At 40.2% G+C, this 18,960-nt stretch overlaps 2 protein-coding genes and 1 long non-coding RNA gene across 4 annotated transcripts in view; 2 read left to right on the top strand and 1 right to left on the bottom strand.

Moving 5' to 3' along the window:
• The first annotated feature begins 641 nt into the window (after window positions 1–641).
• On the top strand, window positions 642–3,072 carry LOC113029167 (neurogenic differentiation factor 6-A-like). Of its 2 annotated transcripts, none has more exons than XM_026179851.2 (2): window positions 642–879; window positions 1,184–3,072. In XM_026179851.2, the coding sequence occupies exons 1-2, from the start codon at window positions 751–753 to the stop codon at window positions 2,126–2,128; spliced, it is 1,074 nt and encodes a 357-aa protein (XP_026035636.2). In that variant the 5' UTR covers window positions 642–750; the 3' UTR covers window positions 2,129–3,072. The 2 variants fall into 2 exon arrangements, with proteins under 2 accessions (XP_026035636.2, XP_026035637.2); XM_026179852.2 differs by having other exon boundaries at window positions 770–938.
• Window positions 3,073–8,938: 5,866 nt separating this feature from the next.
• Window positions 8,939–18,960, top strand: part of itprid1 (ITPR interacting domain containing 1) — a 42,616-nt gene continuing 32,594 nt past the window's right edge. The window contains exons 1-4 of the mRNA XM_026180838.2: window positions 8,939–9,030; window positions 9,101–9,230; window positions 9,606–9,657; window positions 11,393–11,430. Coding sequence (XP_026036623.2) covers window positions 9,125–9,230; window positions 9,606–9,657; window positions 11,393–11,430 — 196 coding nt within the window. The 5' untranslated portion in view covers window positions 8,939–9,030; window positions 9,101–9,124. The remainder of the gene's footprint in view (window positions 9,031–9,100; window positions 9,231–9,605; window positions 9,658–11,392; window positions 11,431–18,960) is intronic.
• On the bottom strand, window positions 13,769–18,227 carry LOC145431005 (uncharacterized). Its single transcript, XR_013911375.1, has 2 exons — window positions 14,427–18,227; window positions 13,769–14,381 (listed from the first exon to the last, which is right to left on the bottom strand). It is a non-coding gene; the product is annotated as an uncharacterized LOC145431005 (long non-coding RNA).

The following is an 18,960-nucleotide window of genomic DNA, read 5'->3' as shown; positions in this document are numbered from 1 at the left end:
CGTGGGATTTCTCTCGTGGAAATATGCACGTTATCTTTTCCTGTCTATTGGTAGGTGGCACAGTGCACTGTGGCAAGTAAGCAAGCTAGAAGACTGCAAAGTTATGGAAGCAACACATTAACAAGAGAATTCTGAGTAAAACCAAAGTTACTTTCCCTAGTAACTAGTTACTTTAAAAGTAACGAGTAACTTGAAGTAACTGAGTTACTTTTGAGAGAAGTAACTAGTAATGTAACTACGTTACTATTTTAAAGTAACTTACCCAACACTGATAACGAGTACATAAATAAATACCCTGTTACTAAATTCTGCTCACCACAGTCTTTTTACCAATACAAGTAAAGATATTGGCAAATCAGGCATCACTATGGCTCTCGTCTGTGCCGAGAGTTGCACCTGATGCATGGACTCTCTGTGGTCCATAAACTATGTGCAGATCAAGTTGAAAATTCACAGCAGGCCAAAACGACCCTTAGGCTACTGGTCCTCTGATGGCCAGTCCACCACTGGTTATATGCATGTGACAGCACATTGCAAGGTGTAAGCTAGACAGCTGACAGGAACAAGTGCCCAACTAGCTTCAGCTCACTGTGTGACTATAGCAGCTCAATGTGAAGTCTAAAAACTCAGATCAGCATCCACCATGTTAGGAGCAGAGGGAAAGAGGCACAGGCAGAGTGATGCAGAGAGAAAAGAGGGATACGAAGCTAGTTTGCATGTGTGTGTGAGGGAGAGAGAGGACATCAGCAGATGGCATCAGTGTCTGTGAGGCTGCAACAAGAAGAAGACGCTAGCAGGAGAAAGAGGGAGGAGAACGTGTTTGTCGAGATACTTGGAGGCTTCAGAACGATACCTTTTAAAATTGAACAACAGAGCCGGGTGAGCCAAGTTATTTAGTGCGTCATTGAAAAATAATAACAGCCTACTAATTAAAAGAGGTAAGCCGGGTAATTAATTTCAGCTGTATCTATCACAACTGGTATTTTTCACATGATAAGGACTTTTGTTATATCCCAGTTGTTCGTAATTGTTGTGATATTTTGCACAATGAGATTATGATGTTTCATATGTGTACAGTCAAATTTTCTGCTAAAAACCCAGTTTTTTCCTAATTTGGGGATTTGTATCCTCTAAGGTTTGAAGCCTTGTATCTAATTTTTCTTTCCCCACCATTAACGTGCAGGACAGCATGCTGACTTTGCCATTTGATGAACAGTCCTCCAATCAAACCATCAGTTCAGTAAGGATGAGTTGGACCTCTAACAAATTAGTCAAATTGATTAAGCCAGAGATTGACAGAGCCCCAGAGGAAAGCCTTGATACCAGGAGGGAGGATGAACTGAGGGATGTTGAAGTGAAGGAGGAGGAAAGTGAAGCAGGAGATCCAGCTTGGCTCAGAAGAAGGGCTTCTCAAAAGAAGAAACTGAGCCACTCTCGCCTGGACCGGGTTCGACTACGACGGATTGAAGCAAATGCGCGGGAAAGACACCGTATGCATGGACTTAACAATGCATTGGACAGCCTGAGAAAGGTGGTTCCCTGTTATTCCAAGACACAAAAGCTGTCCAAAATAGAAACCCTCCGCTTGGCCAAGAACTACATCTGGCTTCTCAGTGAGATCCTGAGCACTGGCAAAAGGCTGGACTTGCTCACATTCGTTCAGACTCTGTGCAAAGGTCTCTCTCAGCCAACCACTAACCTTGTCGCTGGCTGTCTCCAGCTCAACACCTGCAGCCTCATCTCACAACCCGACGAGGAGTCATTGTCTCTGTACGCAGCCTATGATCACCATCCTGGTCCCGAGGCTGGGGGCTCCACCACAGCGGGTAGCGGTAGGTCTCTGCGGCCCTTTGGCTCTTTCTGCAGCCCCTTTGAGTCTGTAAACGACAGTTCCTCTCCAGACAGTTCTGGTTCTCTGGATATGGGGACTCTCAGCCCACCCTTCAACTTCAGTGGGCTTTTCACCCTCAAACACGAGGAACCGGTCGACTACCGAAGTTGTCACAATGGTCTCCGCTATTGTCCCATCAATCAGGCCTCCAGCTCAGACCTTGGTCCCTATGACATCCAACTCCGGGGACAGTTTTACCAGGTGCAGGGGGAATTAAACAAGCCTTTCCATAATTAATAAACAGCATATAAATGGATGAGTTCTTAAGAAGTTCAGTAGTGCCAACAATAACAGGGAAAAAGCTAGGGTTTGTGAGTGCATGATGAGAAAGTAGTAAGTCATCTTCACTGAACTGTCTGCGGACGACAACCTGTAATGTGACAGACACAGACGGACACACACACAAGGAAAACATGCAGAGTCCCATAATAATAATAATAATAATAATAATAATAATAATAATAATAATAATAATAATAATAATGATAACAATAATCTGTTAGCTACATAATGACTTTTTCTTCTTGTGGGCCAAATCGCTGAGGGTTTTACCCAAAACACATGAATACTTTTAAAATATCAGGGCATTTATCCAGAACTTTGCTCCCTGAAACTACATTTAAATTGAATGCACGGCCGTTTCCATGGTGTTTTTGCTGCAGCTGTCATGCTGGATGAACAGAACAAATGTGGTGTGATATTGTGATCCTCTCTGTTTTGCTTTACGTAGTAAATTATTATAAGGATGTCAAATGCATTTTGTGTGTTTCTGTAACTCCACTTTGTTTGTTTTAGCAGCTGCTGGGTGAATGTTTGATGGTGAGCTGTTGTTCTGCATTACATCTTTACCACATTTGTCACAGCTTTGTTTTCACTGACAAATACATGATGAAAATAATATTCTGCTGATAACAACAAGTCTCTGTTTCATTAATAATGTTTGGATTCATTGTGTTACACAATGATGAAAGTGTCAGTGTTTCAGCAGCTTTCCAGAGCTGACTTCAGGCAGGTATATACTGTGTACATGGACGTGTATGCTATGTTGAACTATGTGTACTATTTACTATCATTTAAAGTCTTATTATGTTCCTTGTGATTGATGTTGTGATTTGGCACTGTGTTAAATGTAATTAATTTGGCCCAAATAAATGTAACAACAATAGTTACTGTTTACTTCAGCTTAGCATTAACAATTATATTTGAAGTATTGATTCTTGAACTCTGCAGATATTTGGCAGATTCGGCTCCAGTGGTCAAAGAGAAGATTTACATGCACAGGCAGCACTTTGAGTGAAATGTAATTGTTAACTGGTGCTATGTTAATAAAACTCACACATCATAATGAATTGCATTTAAAGCAGTATGTGACTAATGTCAGATGTTACAGTGGTCATGCACTAAACACTGACGATAAACGTCTTCCCAGCTGTTCACATGCTCAGTACATTTAATGAACAATTTCCTCTTCCTACAATTTTTACATTACAAATTCAGCCCCAAAGGACATTGGTCCGTCTTTTTCACAGCAGATCTTCATGGACTGATGGAAAATGTTAAAGCTCTGATGTGAATTACAGTTAGAAGATGCAGAGTTTTCTCTGTTATTAAAGCAATGAATTGAACTTGTGATGCATGAAGCTAGTCGCTGATAGAGGTTTCCAACAAGCTCCGGAGTCACAGGGTGACCAAAGCAGCAGGAAGCTGAATATTGCCAGGAGCATTTTAATAAGAAAGTACTCAGAGGCCCTCGTGGGATGTGGCTTAACAGCCAGTCAACAGGTGATTTGCATTTTATATCCGAATCACTTTGGGATGACTCGATATATCTTCCATGACCTCTGGACCCAGAAGACGCCATCCTGTTTCTGTGGTTGGCACTGTCCCACCTTTTGTTTTGGCAGGATTGTCATGTGTAATCCTGTAAAGGTTTAGAGAAACACTGGGATACTTACTGTTATACATTTAAACTACTTCCTGTTTCAAAGCTCCAGTTTCCATCACACATCCACCCATCCATGCATTCATCTCATCATTCTTCTCTTCTGTTTTAACTTTTCAATTTTAAGCAAATGCCACACATGGAAGCTCTGCACTGTTTTCTTTTATTGCTTCTATTTTGTGATATAATTTTAATCTTGTGTCTTTGCCTTAGAAAAGCTCAGCTATTTTTTTGTTGTTATAACAACTTAAATATTTATCCAAAAAAGGGGAAAAAAGTTTGCTTTGTCTTTGTTTATCATGGACTGGGAAACCCAGCAGTACTTTAACTACAGGGGAGTAAGAGCCTGGCTTCATTAGAGGGGTGGAAGTAATATCAATCATCCCACTGGTCTGGGATCAGATACAGCACCAGGTCATGTCAAGAACACCATGTCCTGATATTTCAAACTAATCAATAGATTATCAGTATTTGATCAATCGATCAATTTTATTTATATAGCACTAAAAACAACAACTGTTGACCAAAGTACTGAACAATAAAATAATCAGATAAAATTTAAAAGTTAAATAAAATGAAAGAAAATAATAAGAATAAAATAATGACAGACTCAGACAGAATTAAAAGCCAAAGAGTAAAAATGGGTCTTTAAACGAGTTTTAAAAGTATCCAGTGCTGGAGAGGTCCTGATATGTAGTTTATTCCACAGAGCAGTCACAGCAAAAGCCTGATCTCCTCTGTGTTTTAATCTGGACCTGGGGACAACTAGAAGCATTTGGTCCGCAGACCTCAAACATCTTGCTGGAGTATACCGATTTAAAAGATCAGAAAGATATATAGGAGCTAGTCCATGCAATGTTTTAAAGACAAGTGTCAAGATCGTGTAGCGAGGTGAGTATAGGGGATATGTGCTCTTGCTCCCACGTGCCAGTCAGAAGCCTTGCTGCAGCATTTTGAACCAGCTGTAGTCGGCCAATAGATGACGAGCTAACACCAGAGTAGAGGCTGTTGCAGAAGTCGAGGCGAGATGACTCACGGAAATCGCACGGCCCGTGACAATTCTGTTTATCACAGTCTTTGAGTTGATCTTCAGAGGAGCAAGCAGGTAGTTAACGGTTAAGTTCACATCAGGCCAAAGGCTTCCACCGCCAAGGACACACATAAATGAAATATGCTGATGATGGCCCCATGTACAAACAGGCTCTTAAAGTGCTCGGTGAGTTGTTCACATGGGGATAACACCACCTTTGTGGAGAGTTCATTCTGCAGTTTACTGAAAAGCCGCTACAGCGCCGGTGGAGTAGCTACACTGGAGACCTGTCTGATGACTGATGGGGAAGGCAGCCAGAAGTGTGGTGCTACCAGAACATTCTGCAGCAAGTGCTGTTTGTGTTTATTTGTTTTATCTTTGTCTAACATTTAAATTTGTTTGATGATCCCACACACACACACACACACCGCTGTACATGCATACCCCAAATAGCCTCCGTTCTCACACTGTGACCAACCTCTGACATACCACAGAAAGCGAGAGGTAATGAACTCAAGGCTGTGGCAGCTTTGAGCCTCTACAAGTCTTTCACAGATAACTATCACATTTGCTGCTCTTACACAAAGTACACAAGAGAAGACCCCTGTGTAAGTGACCTAGTGGCTGTCACAGCGTGTGGCTGGAATGAATGACAGCAGAGATCCCACTGAGCCAACACAGCAGCAATAATGAACGTGGGACTCATTGAGCATATGAGCCTGTGAGAGCTGTCGGTCTGTAAAAAAGGACATAGTACAAGAAATCCCAATTTCAGTTCATTGATTTAAAACGAGGTAGCTGAAGAAAATGATCCACAGCGAGGTCATACCTAACAATAACAACAGAAACCCCCACTGGGCAGGAGGCTCCTTATTTTGGGCTCTTTCAGAACATATCTGAGAGTGAGAGCAGAACACAGGAGACACGAGGGTTTGCAATGAGGAAATGTATCAACAGTGAAGAGCTATTTACAGGCACAGTGTATTTACAAGGCAGGACGTGTATAGAAACGCAGAGCCAGGACGTTATCAGAAGCCAGACTGGGCGGCACGGAGAGAGACCGAGAGGCGGGATGCTGGGATGTAAACCAAAACTTCAGCCCCAATAAAGATGATCTCCACGGGTGAGCAGGCACACAGGCACTCCTGAAAGGACAATGCTCCGACACTAGACATGCGTCGCGCTGCTCCTTAAGAACGCTTCTGATGAATGCGTCTGGTGAAGAACAGGTGTGCCAGAGGCTCAGTGTAGCCCCGCCTACCTGTGCCAAAAAAGGAGACACAAAACCAGACAAAGACAAAAACAGCACACAACAATAATCGGGCTCCTAATAAAATCATGTCCTTCTGTTTATTCAATGTGTGAGTGTTTTTCAGCTTTGAACGATGTCACTCAGCATAAGTAAATTCAGAGCCACCTGTAGCCCCTCTGCATGCACACACCACCCCAAACAACAACGGTGTTGTGCAAATTTCATTTTGTTTGACTATAACTAGCTTTCAGTAATAAATGCTAGTAATTAGTAATGTTAGTAACAAACGTAACTGTAATATTTAAGAATAATAACAATATAATAATGTTCTTACTAATAGCAGCAACAGTAATATTTACCATGACAGTGGACTTGTGCACTTCCATCTGTCAGGAGGCCTTTTAAAGTAGTTGCACATACAAAACCCCTGATATCATCTTGATGATATCATAATGATTTTGTTATTTATTAAATAAAATGTCATGTTGTTTCTCAGCCAGAAAATTGTGTAACAACAAAATGGTGTGCACACTTTTCCTTCTGTCAATCTTTGATCTGATTGGTTGGCTGCTAGCTGTCTCTTCGGGCCACAGATGATCCAAAAGGCCCATCTGGCAGCCTTCTCAGGGTGCTGATTAGTAATGGATACAGTCCACTGTATCCTTCCCACTGCCTATAACAACTCCCTTGGGTGTCTTGTACATGCCACCCACTTACAAGCTGGGCACATGGCAGGCCTTTCTGAGAAGCTTTCCCCCAATAACCACCGACACACATAAAAACATAAATAACAAAAATGAAATAGTTTTCCCATAAAAAGCCTTGGTTGCTTCTCTTCAGGTTAGCCAGCTGCGATAAGTCAGAGCTCACACGGTTAACTTGACCCAGCAGCGGTTGAGTGCTTTGATATGACCCCCCAGGTGCTATCAGTGCATCATTTTTGTTTTCATTTCTTATTTTTTTGTAATGTTTTGATTGTATATTTTGTAATTTTTGTAAAGCCTCACGTAATTGTGGACCCTTGCACATCAGCTTTGTTTGTTTTTTTACATTTTCATTGAACTTAACCTGCTTTCTCTGGTTAAACAGCCGTGAGGCTGCAGCTGAAAGAATAAGAACGTAAACTGTCTTATAGAGCATACGTTTGCTCTCAAACACACCACTCATTTCCCTGTGTTGCTTTCAGTCTGTGCCTAACGTCTTCGTGGTGTGTGTCTCTCTCTTAACATATTGTAGTTTGTAAAATCAGTTGCTCTGCTGCTGATGACCGGTCTGATGCTACCAGTGTGTGTGAATGTGCACAGACAGACCAGGAAACCCTGAGCTGACTCGTTAGGTAACAGGTCTCGTGACCACTTACTCCAACTGCTGAAATGAGAGTAAACGAAGCCGTATGGGTATCCTGTAACTACTACTCTGTAGTAGAACCCTGTAAAAAGTATCCTTCATTAGGAAACACACAGAGATTAATTTACAGATTACTTTAGTTACCCTGAGACAGTTTACATGCTGTGTTTTATGGAAGGCAGCTTCATTCAGTCCTGCAGGTGGCTTGTTAGCTCAAGAATTATGTATGATTTAGATGTTTTGGTGACACCTAGTGGTAAAAAAAAGACATTAACTTAGGGTGTGATCAAAGGTTTCTAAGTGGAGTAAAGGCACCTGGAACTATCTGTAACGGTCATAATAAGAGTTTGTTCTTTACTGTCATCGCCGTAGGACACACTCAACATTGGTTTTTATGAAAGTCAAAGAAATATTAAAAAGGAAACAGTTTAGACTGATACTGTCTGTAATTGTCATTTTTTCCCGTTTCACACCAAAATCTGATGATATTCAAAAGCAGACTGTGAACATTTAATCTGGCTTCATGAAAGGCAGGAGTTACACAACCTCTCCACCAGGAAGAGGGAATGTCTGCGGGAATACAGCTCATGTCAGTATAACAAACCTTTTCACTATTTATTCCTGATTAATATGTTAACAGCATATAATTCAGATATATTTTTCTCTGGTAGTTTATCTGTTGTATGACTTGCGTGAACAAGCACAATAATCTTCAGGACTCGACTGTTACCACAGCAGACCCACATCAGTATCATTCTCTGTTTGAAGGCTGTGCACATGGATTTTCTGTGCTTCTCTTCACGGTTATCAGGAAAGGTACATTTTTGGACTGCATGCATCCTTTTAATTCCCTTTTCCTCTTTCTAACTTTAGGGCAGACATTACTCATAAAACTGCCCATAAAAGAAAATCACTTTGCATTTTAAAGTCAGCCTATCAGCTCTTCCTGCCTGCTGAGGCCTGCTGCCATTAATGTTCATGCAAAGTGTCCCTGATAGGAAAGCCACTGTGCAGAGACAACCCGACATGCTACTTTAATGACCAAAACTTTCCTTTACCCCCCCAAAAAAGAAAAACACAGAACAATACTTCAACTTCCTATCAGCAGGAAAATCTGAAACATTTTGTAAAATGATATTTACAGAGAACAAAAGCTTGTATTAGGACATGAACTCTGTAACCAGCAGAGGAAGTAATAAGTAATTAAAAAATGAACAAAACTCTGATGAGAGCGAGATCGTTTCACACAATTACATGTTTTTATAACACTCTTAGAATAAACCTTTACGACATATCCTGGGGAGGAGTACAAAGACATTTTCTTACATTTTCATGTGGATGTACGCAGGCACACACTGATAAAATAAGAGCAGGAAGTATTCAAAGGCATTAATCACTCAACCAGGAAACAGTATTTCCTTGTAGGGCTGAAAAGTCTAACCAGGTCATTTGCATGTCCGTCCTTTGCTCTGTCATGTTTACAGTGTGGGAAGAGAGCGCGATGAAAGCTGCTCTCTGTGTTGATCCAGTTATAGGCTCAACTGTCTTGGTGCCTGAAATTCACACTGGTAAGTCATGTGTACATCAGCCTATAATTCTGTATACTTCATACTGATGTTCTGAAGTTTCTCTCTGTAGTTGTCTCCATCCTACCTTCCTTTCATGGCGTTTGAAGGAGCTGCGGCCAAAAGGGCCAAACTCGTTGCATCCAGGGTCCACTGGGGCAACACGGGCCCATGTGTTTCCATTATGGACCAGGACACTCACGGTATGGAAACTACATGCACTTACATACCAAAACTAAAGAATACTAGTTGTTTGCCAGTTTTCTTCTCGTTTGCTTAAAACCTCATGTTGCTAATATAAAGATAACTAAAGATGAATTAGAATAATAGTTCCCCAGATCATGTTAGTGTTTTCATTACTTTTCTGACATGTGACCCTCAATACTTCCAACTTGTTTCCAAAAATAGCCACATTCTTCTTATTGTATTAGAAAGGATGTCTTTACTGTTAAAGTGTAAAATGACCATGTCAGTTCAACTGTTGCTGTTATGGTGCAATCTGTTAGTGGAAGCGTCCTGCTGCCGTCTCTTTGTGTTTACTGTTAGTGGTTTCTTTATAATTTGCTTGTCCGCCGCAGGAAATCCAAGTCAGGACAGTGTTGGGAAGTGGCTCAGCACCAATGTCACTCAGTGAGTATCAAGGCATGAATACAGACTGCTTTGTCAGTGTAAACAGTTAGCAATCAACCTCTAAGATTACAAAATACCACTTCACTTATTTGTAGTTTTGTCACATTTGACCTTACCCAATATCATAGAAAAACGCATAATAGACACAGCATTTCATGCCTGCAGAAGTAGCATTAGCAGCAGGGAGAGATGATATCAGTAGTGAACAAAAACATGTGAAGGGTCCTCATTGTCAGAAACCATCAAGCTAAGGGGCTGATATGTACATACATATAAATGTGATAATAATGTAATAATGCGTTCCCATTATTATGTTCATGATGGCTTGAACATATCTCCCTCTGCTGGCAACATACTGCAACTTCCGCAAGTGTGTCCATTTCATGTTGAGGAGAGGCACGGCGTGCCTGTTACACGCTTCGCCGTGATATCGGGCTGCACCGCGTACTTTGCGGTGAATTTTTCACACGCCTAGTTGGGAACTGTTAAGCCCAAAATACAATTTTTTTTTAAAATTACTCGTCTAATGAGTGACTAAGCTAGGCAGCAAAATTAAGGGTTCAAATCAAACGTTTTGGAGTCTAGATTTTTATGGAAATGACTTTTTTCTTTTTAAATCAAATCTCAATTACCCAGAAAACCTGTGTTCACCTGGTCACACCCCCAGCTGCTTTGTAATGATTCACAGAAAGTATCCTGGACCTAGTTTTATATATAATGTTGAAACATGAACTACATCCTTGTATGGGAGAATGTATGTGAAGACCCACTTTACTGACTTGGCTTCATACTAATGCAAGAGGAAAGGTGATCATTGTAACCTTCTCTGGTTCGATGGCTTTATTAACTCACTGGTTCTATGATCACAAGCTGAAAGTTACAATGGCACTAGGGTCATACTGTCAGTTTAAGTTGCAACAACACCAACAGTTTTATGTGTTCTTCCAGTACAGACAGCTGGTCAGGTCTGAGGACTGTTTTTAATAGATGATGACTTTTCATTGGGGCATTAAATTAAACAAAGACAAAAGATGAACTAAGCCACACTGATCAATATGATTTTGAGATGTCACTTCCTAACATCATTGTTGTTTTGTTTTGCTGAGAACACATTTTAAGAAACACAAATGTTTCCTGTGGATAGTAGTCAGAATTTCATTTTGTGCGTCATAGTTTTTATTTGATTGATCATGAGAAACATCCTCAGGTGTACTCAAACTCTTGACTAAAGTAAAATAAGTAATAAACTATTTACTACTACTTAGTAAATAGTTTATTACTTCTGCTACTTTACTACTATTACAGGTATTTACTATTTAAAGAAATAGTAAATACCTGTATAATTGACCTCATTTTTGTCATATTTGTGGAGGAGATTGAGGATGAAGATGGAGCATACTGTTGCCACCCTTCACACACAGTACCCAATGTTTATAAAGGATGGTGCCCACGACAATAGTACCGTATCCTGCCCACATTATGTGTGCTTAAGTGGACTACTTAGGATGTAGTGACTTGGCTTTATTTTATGAATGAAATAAAAATATAAATAGTTTATTTTTAGCATGAAGACGAGCTGCAGGGATATTTTAAGAGCATGTTTAGAATATGGCAGGTGGTGATAGTAAACGTATCCCCATCCCGACTCAGCGTAATGATCTCAGAAGTGATGGAAACTTACCTGTGTGTGAGTACTCTGTTCCTCCTTCTCATAAAATGTGACCTGTGTTTGCAGGGAAGATGCAAAGCAAGAGCCACTGCAGGAAGACGCAGGTACGAACAATGGGAATCCTTCTGTTTCTCTTTTGCCTGTAAGCTCTTTCACGCCTTCACTCCGCCTCAGCTGTATATTGTTTTATTCTTTGTGTTAGTTTGTGCTACAGAGTGGTGAGTACTTTGTCTGTTTGGATTCGGTTGTTTCTGTAGTCATCTAGAGCCCTTTTAAATGAGGCAGAGAGCTCCGCCTGCAAATACGAGCAGAAAATGTTGGTTATTCTATCCTGTAGAGTAGACGCTGCAAATCCTTGATAGACGAAGCTGTCTGATCAATAGATGTTGTTCCTGCTGTACGTTTTTTATACAGTCTATTTTAGATGATCCAGTCTCAACATCATGTGCTGTTTAATGTTTTAATGAGTTGTTTTTATCCAAAACGGCTGCCACAGTCATCATTATGCTTTTTACTGAAGACTATAACTACATTTGAACTAAAACTGAAAATCTGGTGCTTTGGAAATTAAAAGCTGTTCCAACAACATGCACACATTTATGCATGTTGTTGTGGAGCAGTATGAATTATGTAAGCCTTCTTGCCTCACCCCATCCTGAGGCAAGCCTATTCAAACAGCATGCAAATAGTGGTTGAGAACACCATGGGAACAACAAATAGTCCTTATGCCTCTTTCCCGCTCCGGCTCCCTGAAGAAAAACATCCAGCTCGCTATTGTGTCTGTAATTCAAGGCACTGTTGCTTCTTTGTTACATGTGTTTAAATCAAAAGAACCCCACACTATTCTCTGTTTGACTATAACAAGTCACTCACAGTGATTCTGTGGATTTTACAGAATGATGAGTTTGGGCTACAATATCTAGAGAAGAAAATATAACTTTAAGAGAATAAAAACACTGGTGACTGGTCATTTGTGCCATTATTATTCAACAATCATGAATAAACACATGTTTCTTGAACATTTCTACGTACCTGCGCTGGAACCATGTATTTTAACATGGCGTTACAGATCTCAAATCAATGTGCTGTTCTGTCAGTGACAAACAGATGGTTTGTTCATGTCTGTGCTGCTTTTGGCCCATTAGCTTAGCATCTAATGTGTGAAAGGGAAAAGTAATAGACAAAGATCTTCTTCATTATTATTATTATTATTATTATTATTATTATTATTATTATTATTATTATTATTTATTATTAAATGAAAGTGAACAAAAAGTGAATGAAAAATATGCTAGAAGGCATGGTATACATGCAACAGCATAACCAAGTGGCTGGCATAGTTTCCAGTAACATTTGTGGTGGTTTTGGTCTGGAAGACCTGCGGTCCAAAGGAGATACGTCCCCAGGGGTGGTTGAGAATAACCAAGCTAAGCTCCCATGGGACTTTCAGATACAGACGGACAAAGTGCTAATGGCTAACCAACCAGACATAGTGGTGGCCGACAAGCAGAGAAGGAAGGTCGTAATCATAGATGTAGCTATACATGGTGATAGCAAGATCAGGGAGAAGGAAGACAAGGAACTCAAGAAATACCAAGGTCTGAGAGAGGATCTTGAGAAGAGGTTGAGAGTAACAGTGGCAATAGTGGTCCCTGTGGTAATCAGAGCACTCTGGGCAGGGACTCCCAAACTGGGTGAGCGGCTCCAGCAGATCTCAGTAATGACATCTGAGATCTCTGTCCTAGGAACACAAAGATACTGCGCACACTATCGTACTGTTCAAAAGTGCTACAAGGAAGGAACAGTGGTGAACAAGCGAAAGGGTCATTTAATTAGCCAAGACTAATTAAAGAGCAAAGGCTGGTCCGTACACAACGGACAAGTTACTATAGCAGCTCAAACTGATGAAAGACAGAAGGTGACCTCATCTGATGAAACACTTTTTCTTTTCGTGGAAACGTTTGTAAAAGACATGGCACCAGGATGCACTATGGGAAGACAACTAGCTGGTGGAGTCAGTGTGATGTTTATGTGTGGCTGGGAGTCCTTGGCTTCAACCATCCATGTGGAGGTTTCTTTGCCACGTACCACTTACCTGAGCATTGTTGCACTATTCCATGGAAACTGTATTCCTGTATTCAGCAGGTCACTGTGCCCTGCCACAAAGCAGAAATGAGCCTCAATCCATGGAGGCTACAGCCCACAATTCACAGGACTGAAAGGATCTGTTGCTAACATGTTAGCATCAGATACCTCTGCACACCTTCAGGGGTCAGTCCATGCCTCACTGGGTCAGGTCTGTGTAGCTGAAGGGGGACCCAATATTAGGCACATGGTCATGATGTTATGCCTGATGACTGCAACATAGTTTCAGTTGTACGGTACTGTTGGGGGAAAACTCTGTAAAAGACCCAGGAGAAATAAAGACACAATGAGACAAAGTTACTTTCTTTATCAAACGTGTACACGGGTGAGCTGCGAAGAACAACTCACACCATGCACAGTGGCTTGGTAATTTTTATAGGAAAGACAGTGAGAACAGGATAAGAAAATACAAAACAAATAAAATAAACAACTCCATATGTGGCGCTAGTCTCGTCAGCAGAGAGCTGGGAGAAGGCTGTGAGAGATAAAACAATCTAAAACAATATGTCCCAAAACAGTATGTCTTTGCTGAGAAAGTCTAAAAAGATCATTCTAAACTAATCTAACCATAGGGAGAGGGCAGACAAAAGGCATCTTTGTACATTTAAAAGAAGGTAAAGAAACATAGAATCATTTTTCCTGTAACATTCCCTCCTGTTTTAACTTATTTTAAATGTATACAACAATTGTCTGTGAAGGTTATTTATTAAGTATCTTAAGCAATTTTTTAATTTTCAAAATGTCAGCATAGCAGAAATGGAAATCATTTGGTCTAAAGATTAAAACAAAATAAAATAATAAAAAGAAAAAGAAAAACATAGTAAATGAAAATCATAGTAAATGAAATAACAAGTGGAATAAACAAGAAAAAATAATAAAACTAAAACTACAAAAAATAAAAGATAAAAACCTTATATTTTAAAACGAAAACTACAAAAAATAAAAGGGTGAAAACTAAAATGAAAACTTTGTATTTAAAAATGATGAAAACTTCATATGTAAAATGAAAACCTCAAAAAATACAAGGATGAAAACCTTATACTTAAAATGATGCAAACCTTAAATTGAAAACTTTATATGTAAAATAATGAAAACTTCATATTTAAAATGAAAACTTCAAAAAATAAAGGATGAGAACTTCAAAAAATAAAAGGGTGAAAACCTTATATTGTACCTGCATAAACTACTAATGTGTTAATCAGTGCATGATCACTTGAAAAAGGCAGAAGTCATTTTTAATCACCACGTCATTCATTAGCAGTTATTACAAGTTCTCCTCTAACAGAATTGCAACGGGATGCTGTTCTTCTTTAGGCACGGCAACATAAGCAGTCATTGTAGTTGTTATCATCTTTGAAATCATTACTCTTAGACATGGCGGTGTAGCTGCTCCAGATGTGTGGTCAGTGACATATTTTTGCAGAATGGACAAATTCTGCAAAGTTTCATAAATGTCTCCTCCAGTTTCGTATCCATCAGGGATAAAAGTGCAACATGTTTCCCCGATCAGCTTGCAAACTCCTCCTTGTGATGCTGTTAGCAGGTCTAGTGTCAGTCTGTTCTGCAGCACCATCGTTCTGATGGCCTGCTGTTCTCCTGCTAAGGCGGTTCCAGGGCCTTAGTTAAGTTGATGTGTCGTAGCAGAGCATATCGGTTGATTTCCACATGATCCCGCACCTCGGCAACTCCAATGCCGGGGATCAAGCTCTGTAAGAATTTCACTCCTCCTCAGATGCGAAACTCTGGTTCCTTTACTGCTTGGTGCCGTCCGTGCACATCCTGTCTGGTAATGAGTCTTTGTTTGTAGTATCATTCGGTAGCTGTAGTTGGAGCGACAGTTGAGGCTCATCAGTGTCGCATTACTGGCACAGGTTTCGTTGAGTGAACAGTCCATACACTTCCTCTCGTTCCTTGGTGGGCAGAAAGTGTATATGTATTTGCATAGCAGTCAGTTTTATTATTCAAGTAAGCTGTAGTGTTCATAAACTGCCACCAGAAATTAGTGGCATAGCCATGGGGAAACTTGGTGTACTTTCCTTTGTCATACAGTGTCTGCCTTTTCTCCATATAACGTGACTTGTTGTCCCTCACGGAAGCAAAGGTGAGGAGCCCGGCCATGGTCAGGGCCGCTGCAGTTGTTAAGAGCCACCACCTCATGACGACGGGACACACCCTCCTGTCGCGAGTAGACCCCCCGGCCAGGAAAGCTGACCCCTCCACCGGGCGAGATCACAACAAGTGGGCGAGCCTGCCGTCAGCTGTGTTTAGATGGCTTCACTTACTGGCTCTGATGGATGCAAGATGGTCGTTCCGCTATTTTGCAAGCTCCAGTTTTTCCTTTGGAGCACTTTGATCAGAACCCAGTCACCGGGCTGTGATCTGCAAGACACTTGATAGACATCATTACATTCTTCGTCATTTACAATCATCTCTTTATTTTCCTACAACTTAGACATACATTTTGCTACTGAAATTGTATCTGCCTTTTTCACTGGGTAGATTTCTGGCCACTTTGAGAATACATCTATAACCACTAGGGTGTATTTTTACCCTTGGCATTCATTTAGCTCAATAAAGTCCATATGGATTGTGTGGTCTCAGGTTTCCCTGAGCATTACATTTTTGACACGTCATGCATGTTCTGACAAATTGTTTTGCTGAGGTTTCAAAATTTACAGTGTAGAATTTACAGTGTAGAAATGAGAGTATTGTGTAGAATTTACAGTGTAGAAATGAGAGTTGACAATACTGGTCAGTCCCCCCGTTGACAAATGCGTACAGCCATGAGTCACTAATGCCGCCATTTTGTGGAGGAATTTTGGCAACACTGGCTTGCCATAACACATCATTAAGTCGTTTGTCAGAACTGCACCGTGTTTTAGCCATTTTGCCTGCTCTGCTGTGCTTGCTGCTTTTTGTTCATTTTTCAACACATCCAGTGGAATCTGATGTGTGTTTACTGCCATCAATGTGATGTTTGCCTGTTGTGCCGCCTATTTTGCTGCTCTGTCAGCAAAATTGTTGCCTGTAGTAATGAAAGAGTCAGTAGGCGTTGTAAGAGGTTGGCATGCTGGTTTGCCAGTTGGTGTAATCATTCCTCTGGTTTTCCAGATTTTTTGCAAAATGATGCACAGCAGAGAAAACATACTGGCTGTCTATATAAATGGTTATTTGTTTATCTTTGTGTATTTCACATGCGCAACAATCTCGTGTGAAGTGACCTTCCTCTCCACGGTTCTAGCAGGCGTTGTCTCTATGTTATCTGCTGTTTCTGCGTGGCTGTCTGCGGCCTTGGTGTTTGTGACTTTGCTCGCCTCTCTGTTCCTGATAGCCACCTGCGAATTAGTGTTTTAGTCTGTTGTCAACAGTCAGCCTTATTTTTAAGTTACAGAATGCTTCTCCCTTTTTTTGTTTTTTGTTTTTTTGTTTGGGAGAATAGATGCAACTCTACATTTTCACTTAAGGCAGTTTTAGATAATTTCTAGTTCTTTAAACAATTCATGGATCTCACACATTTCAAACTTTCAAGTTAGGGTTGTTTCCCATTTATACAAATATATATATATATTTAACTTTGCATTGCTCACAGCTCATAGCTCACAGCTCTAAACCTAGGCATTTTTCAATCATATGCCTAATCACTATGTGTCACTGTGATTCTCAAGTATTGTCACAAGTTCGTTTAAATTCGTTTCCAAAACCAACAAAATAATCAAACAAAAACAAAAAACATAAACGTGTCAGGACACAAAAGAAAAAAGAAAAATGCTGCCACCCGAACAAGGCAGAAGTCTACATATGTTGGCTTGTAATAGCATGCAGCTTGTAACATGGTAGACTAATGTGCCTGTGTTACTTCAGCTCCATATTATTGTGTGAAGTTGCACTGGGTTGAGAGTGGTTTTGTGTGTGTCACATTTTTGGTGAGCCAATGGCTGGAATGGGGTTGGACTAATTAGAGGCAGGTGTACTTGATTGCACTGATACACTGGTCTACATATAGCCCACACTACAAACACTGCTGTGTTGTTTTGTCTCTCTGTGCAGTCCAGGGCCTATTATATGCCACAGCCTAAAGGCAGCAGAGTTCCAGAGGCTTGAGTGACCACTGACTATATGCTTGCAGGGTGGTGGGTCTCCAAGGACAACTTCTAACCCTGTTAAAGGCAACATGTGGAGTGCAACTTGGCCGTGTGGCATAGCTGGCTCTGGCCTTGGGACTGTGTGTTTTTATACAATTCTTAAGTGGGACACTGGACTGTTTTATCTTTTATCTCTTGATATATTTTTCGTCAATAAATTATCTTTTAGAATTTTATTGACTGTCATCTTTTTGCCCACGACTGAGACGGTTGGTCAGACCTAGAGTCTTTCTTTGGGTGTGTTACAGCAGCTTCTGCTCTAAAAGAAACAAATAAATAAAAAGAAAAGAAAATGTGGAACATGCTCATCAGCTTAGCAGTGTCTACATATTTAATTCAGCTTCTCAATCCTGTAGTTTTAGCTGTTGTCTACAGGGTTTTGCTTATTGGTTGTTATTATAGGTGTGCTCTATATCTCAGCAATGTGTCATTCTAGGATGATAGGTTTCAAGCTGGTCAAGTGCCTCTATGCACTTCATTAGTTTAGTTATTCTCCGTATTGTCTTCATCTCACATGTCATTACATTGAGTTTCAGCAAACCTTAAGCTTGATGCAGACTACTGCTTAACAATTATCCACCTCACATCATAACCGATTAAGGTGCCTCTTCATATTAATATTGTCATTGTTAATATTATCCTCTTCGTCTTATATAACAGCAATAGCATATTATAATATTTTATCAGTGTGTACCACTATACTACTACTGAGCCAATTTGTTAGTTAGGATCATCTTATTCAGCAAACAGATAATTTAGAATTCATCCAATCTGCGGTCACATTTGTTCTCTCTGTTGCATGGCGGACCAGGCAGTTCTATTATAATATATTATTTATATTTTATTTTGTATCCATCAAGGGCTTCAGATGACCTGCAGAATCATCCTTTTCCCAGGGTGGAGACAGTTACCTTTTCACACACTGTCCTTGGCTGAACAGTGACACAGCCTTAATATACCTTATTTATTTTATTAAAATATTTGCGTGTGAATTATTTGCTTTATATTCATTTTATATATGCTGGGCATGGTCATCATGCCAACTGTGTTTCATTGTTAATATCACTTTACAGGTTGTTATCCTTGCTATTATTAATTTCAAATACTCTAAAGATAATTTCTACTGTAACTTTCCCTTTGTTCATCTTTATTTCGTACTTTTTATATTTATATCTACTCAGTGGGGTCTGTTTTCAACCCTTTTAAACTACTACAAAACTACTGCGATCTCTAGTTTTCACTTAAGGGATTATTATGTTCTTCCTGATATGGGTGTTGCTGCAGATGCGGCTGCAGGAATGAGTGATGGTTTACTAAAAGGGTTGTGGGAACTGCACAGTGTCTCGT

The sequence above is a fragment of the Astatotilapia calliptera genome, chromosome 9 (assembly GCF_964374335.1).
Source record: "Astatotilapia calliptera chromosome 9, fAstCal68.1, whole genome shotgun sequence".
NCBI lineage: Eukaryota > Metazoa > Chordata > Actinopteri > Cichliformes > Cichlidae > Astatotilapia > Astatotilapia calliptera.
Note: the sequence above shows the minus strand (reverse complement) of the source record. Positions and strands in the feature narration are given on the sequence as shown.

Excerpts from the sequence above, each read along its gene's own strand:
- LOC113029167 (XM_026179851.2), top strand. The coding sequence starts at position 751 with ATGGCATCAGTGTCTGTGAGGCTGCAACAAGAAGAAGACGCTAGCAGG. Across the intron at positions 880-1,183 it reads AAATTGAACAACAGAGCCGG|GACAGCATGCTGACTTTGCC; the intron begins GTGAGCCAAGTT and ends ATTAACGTGCAG.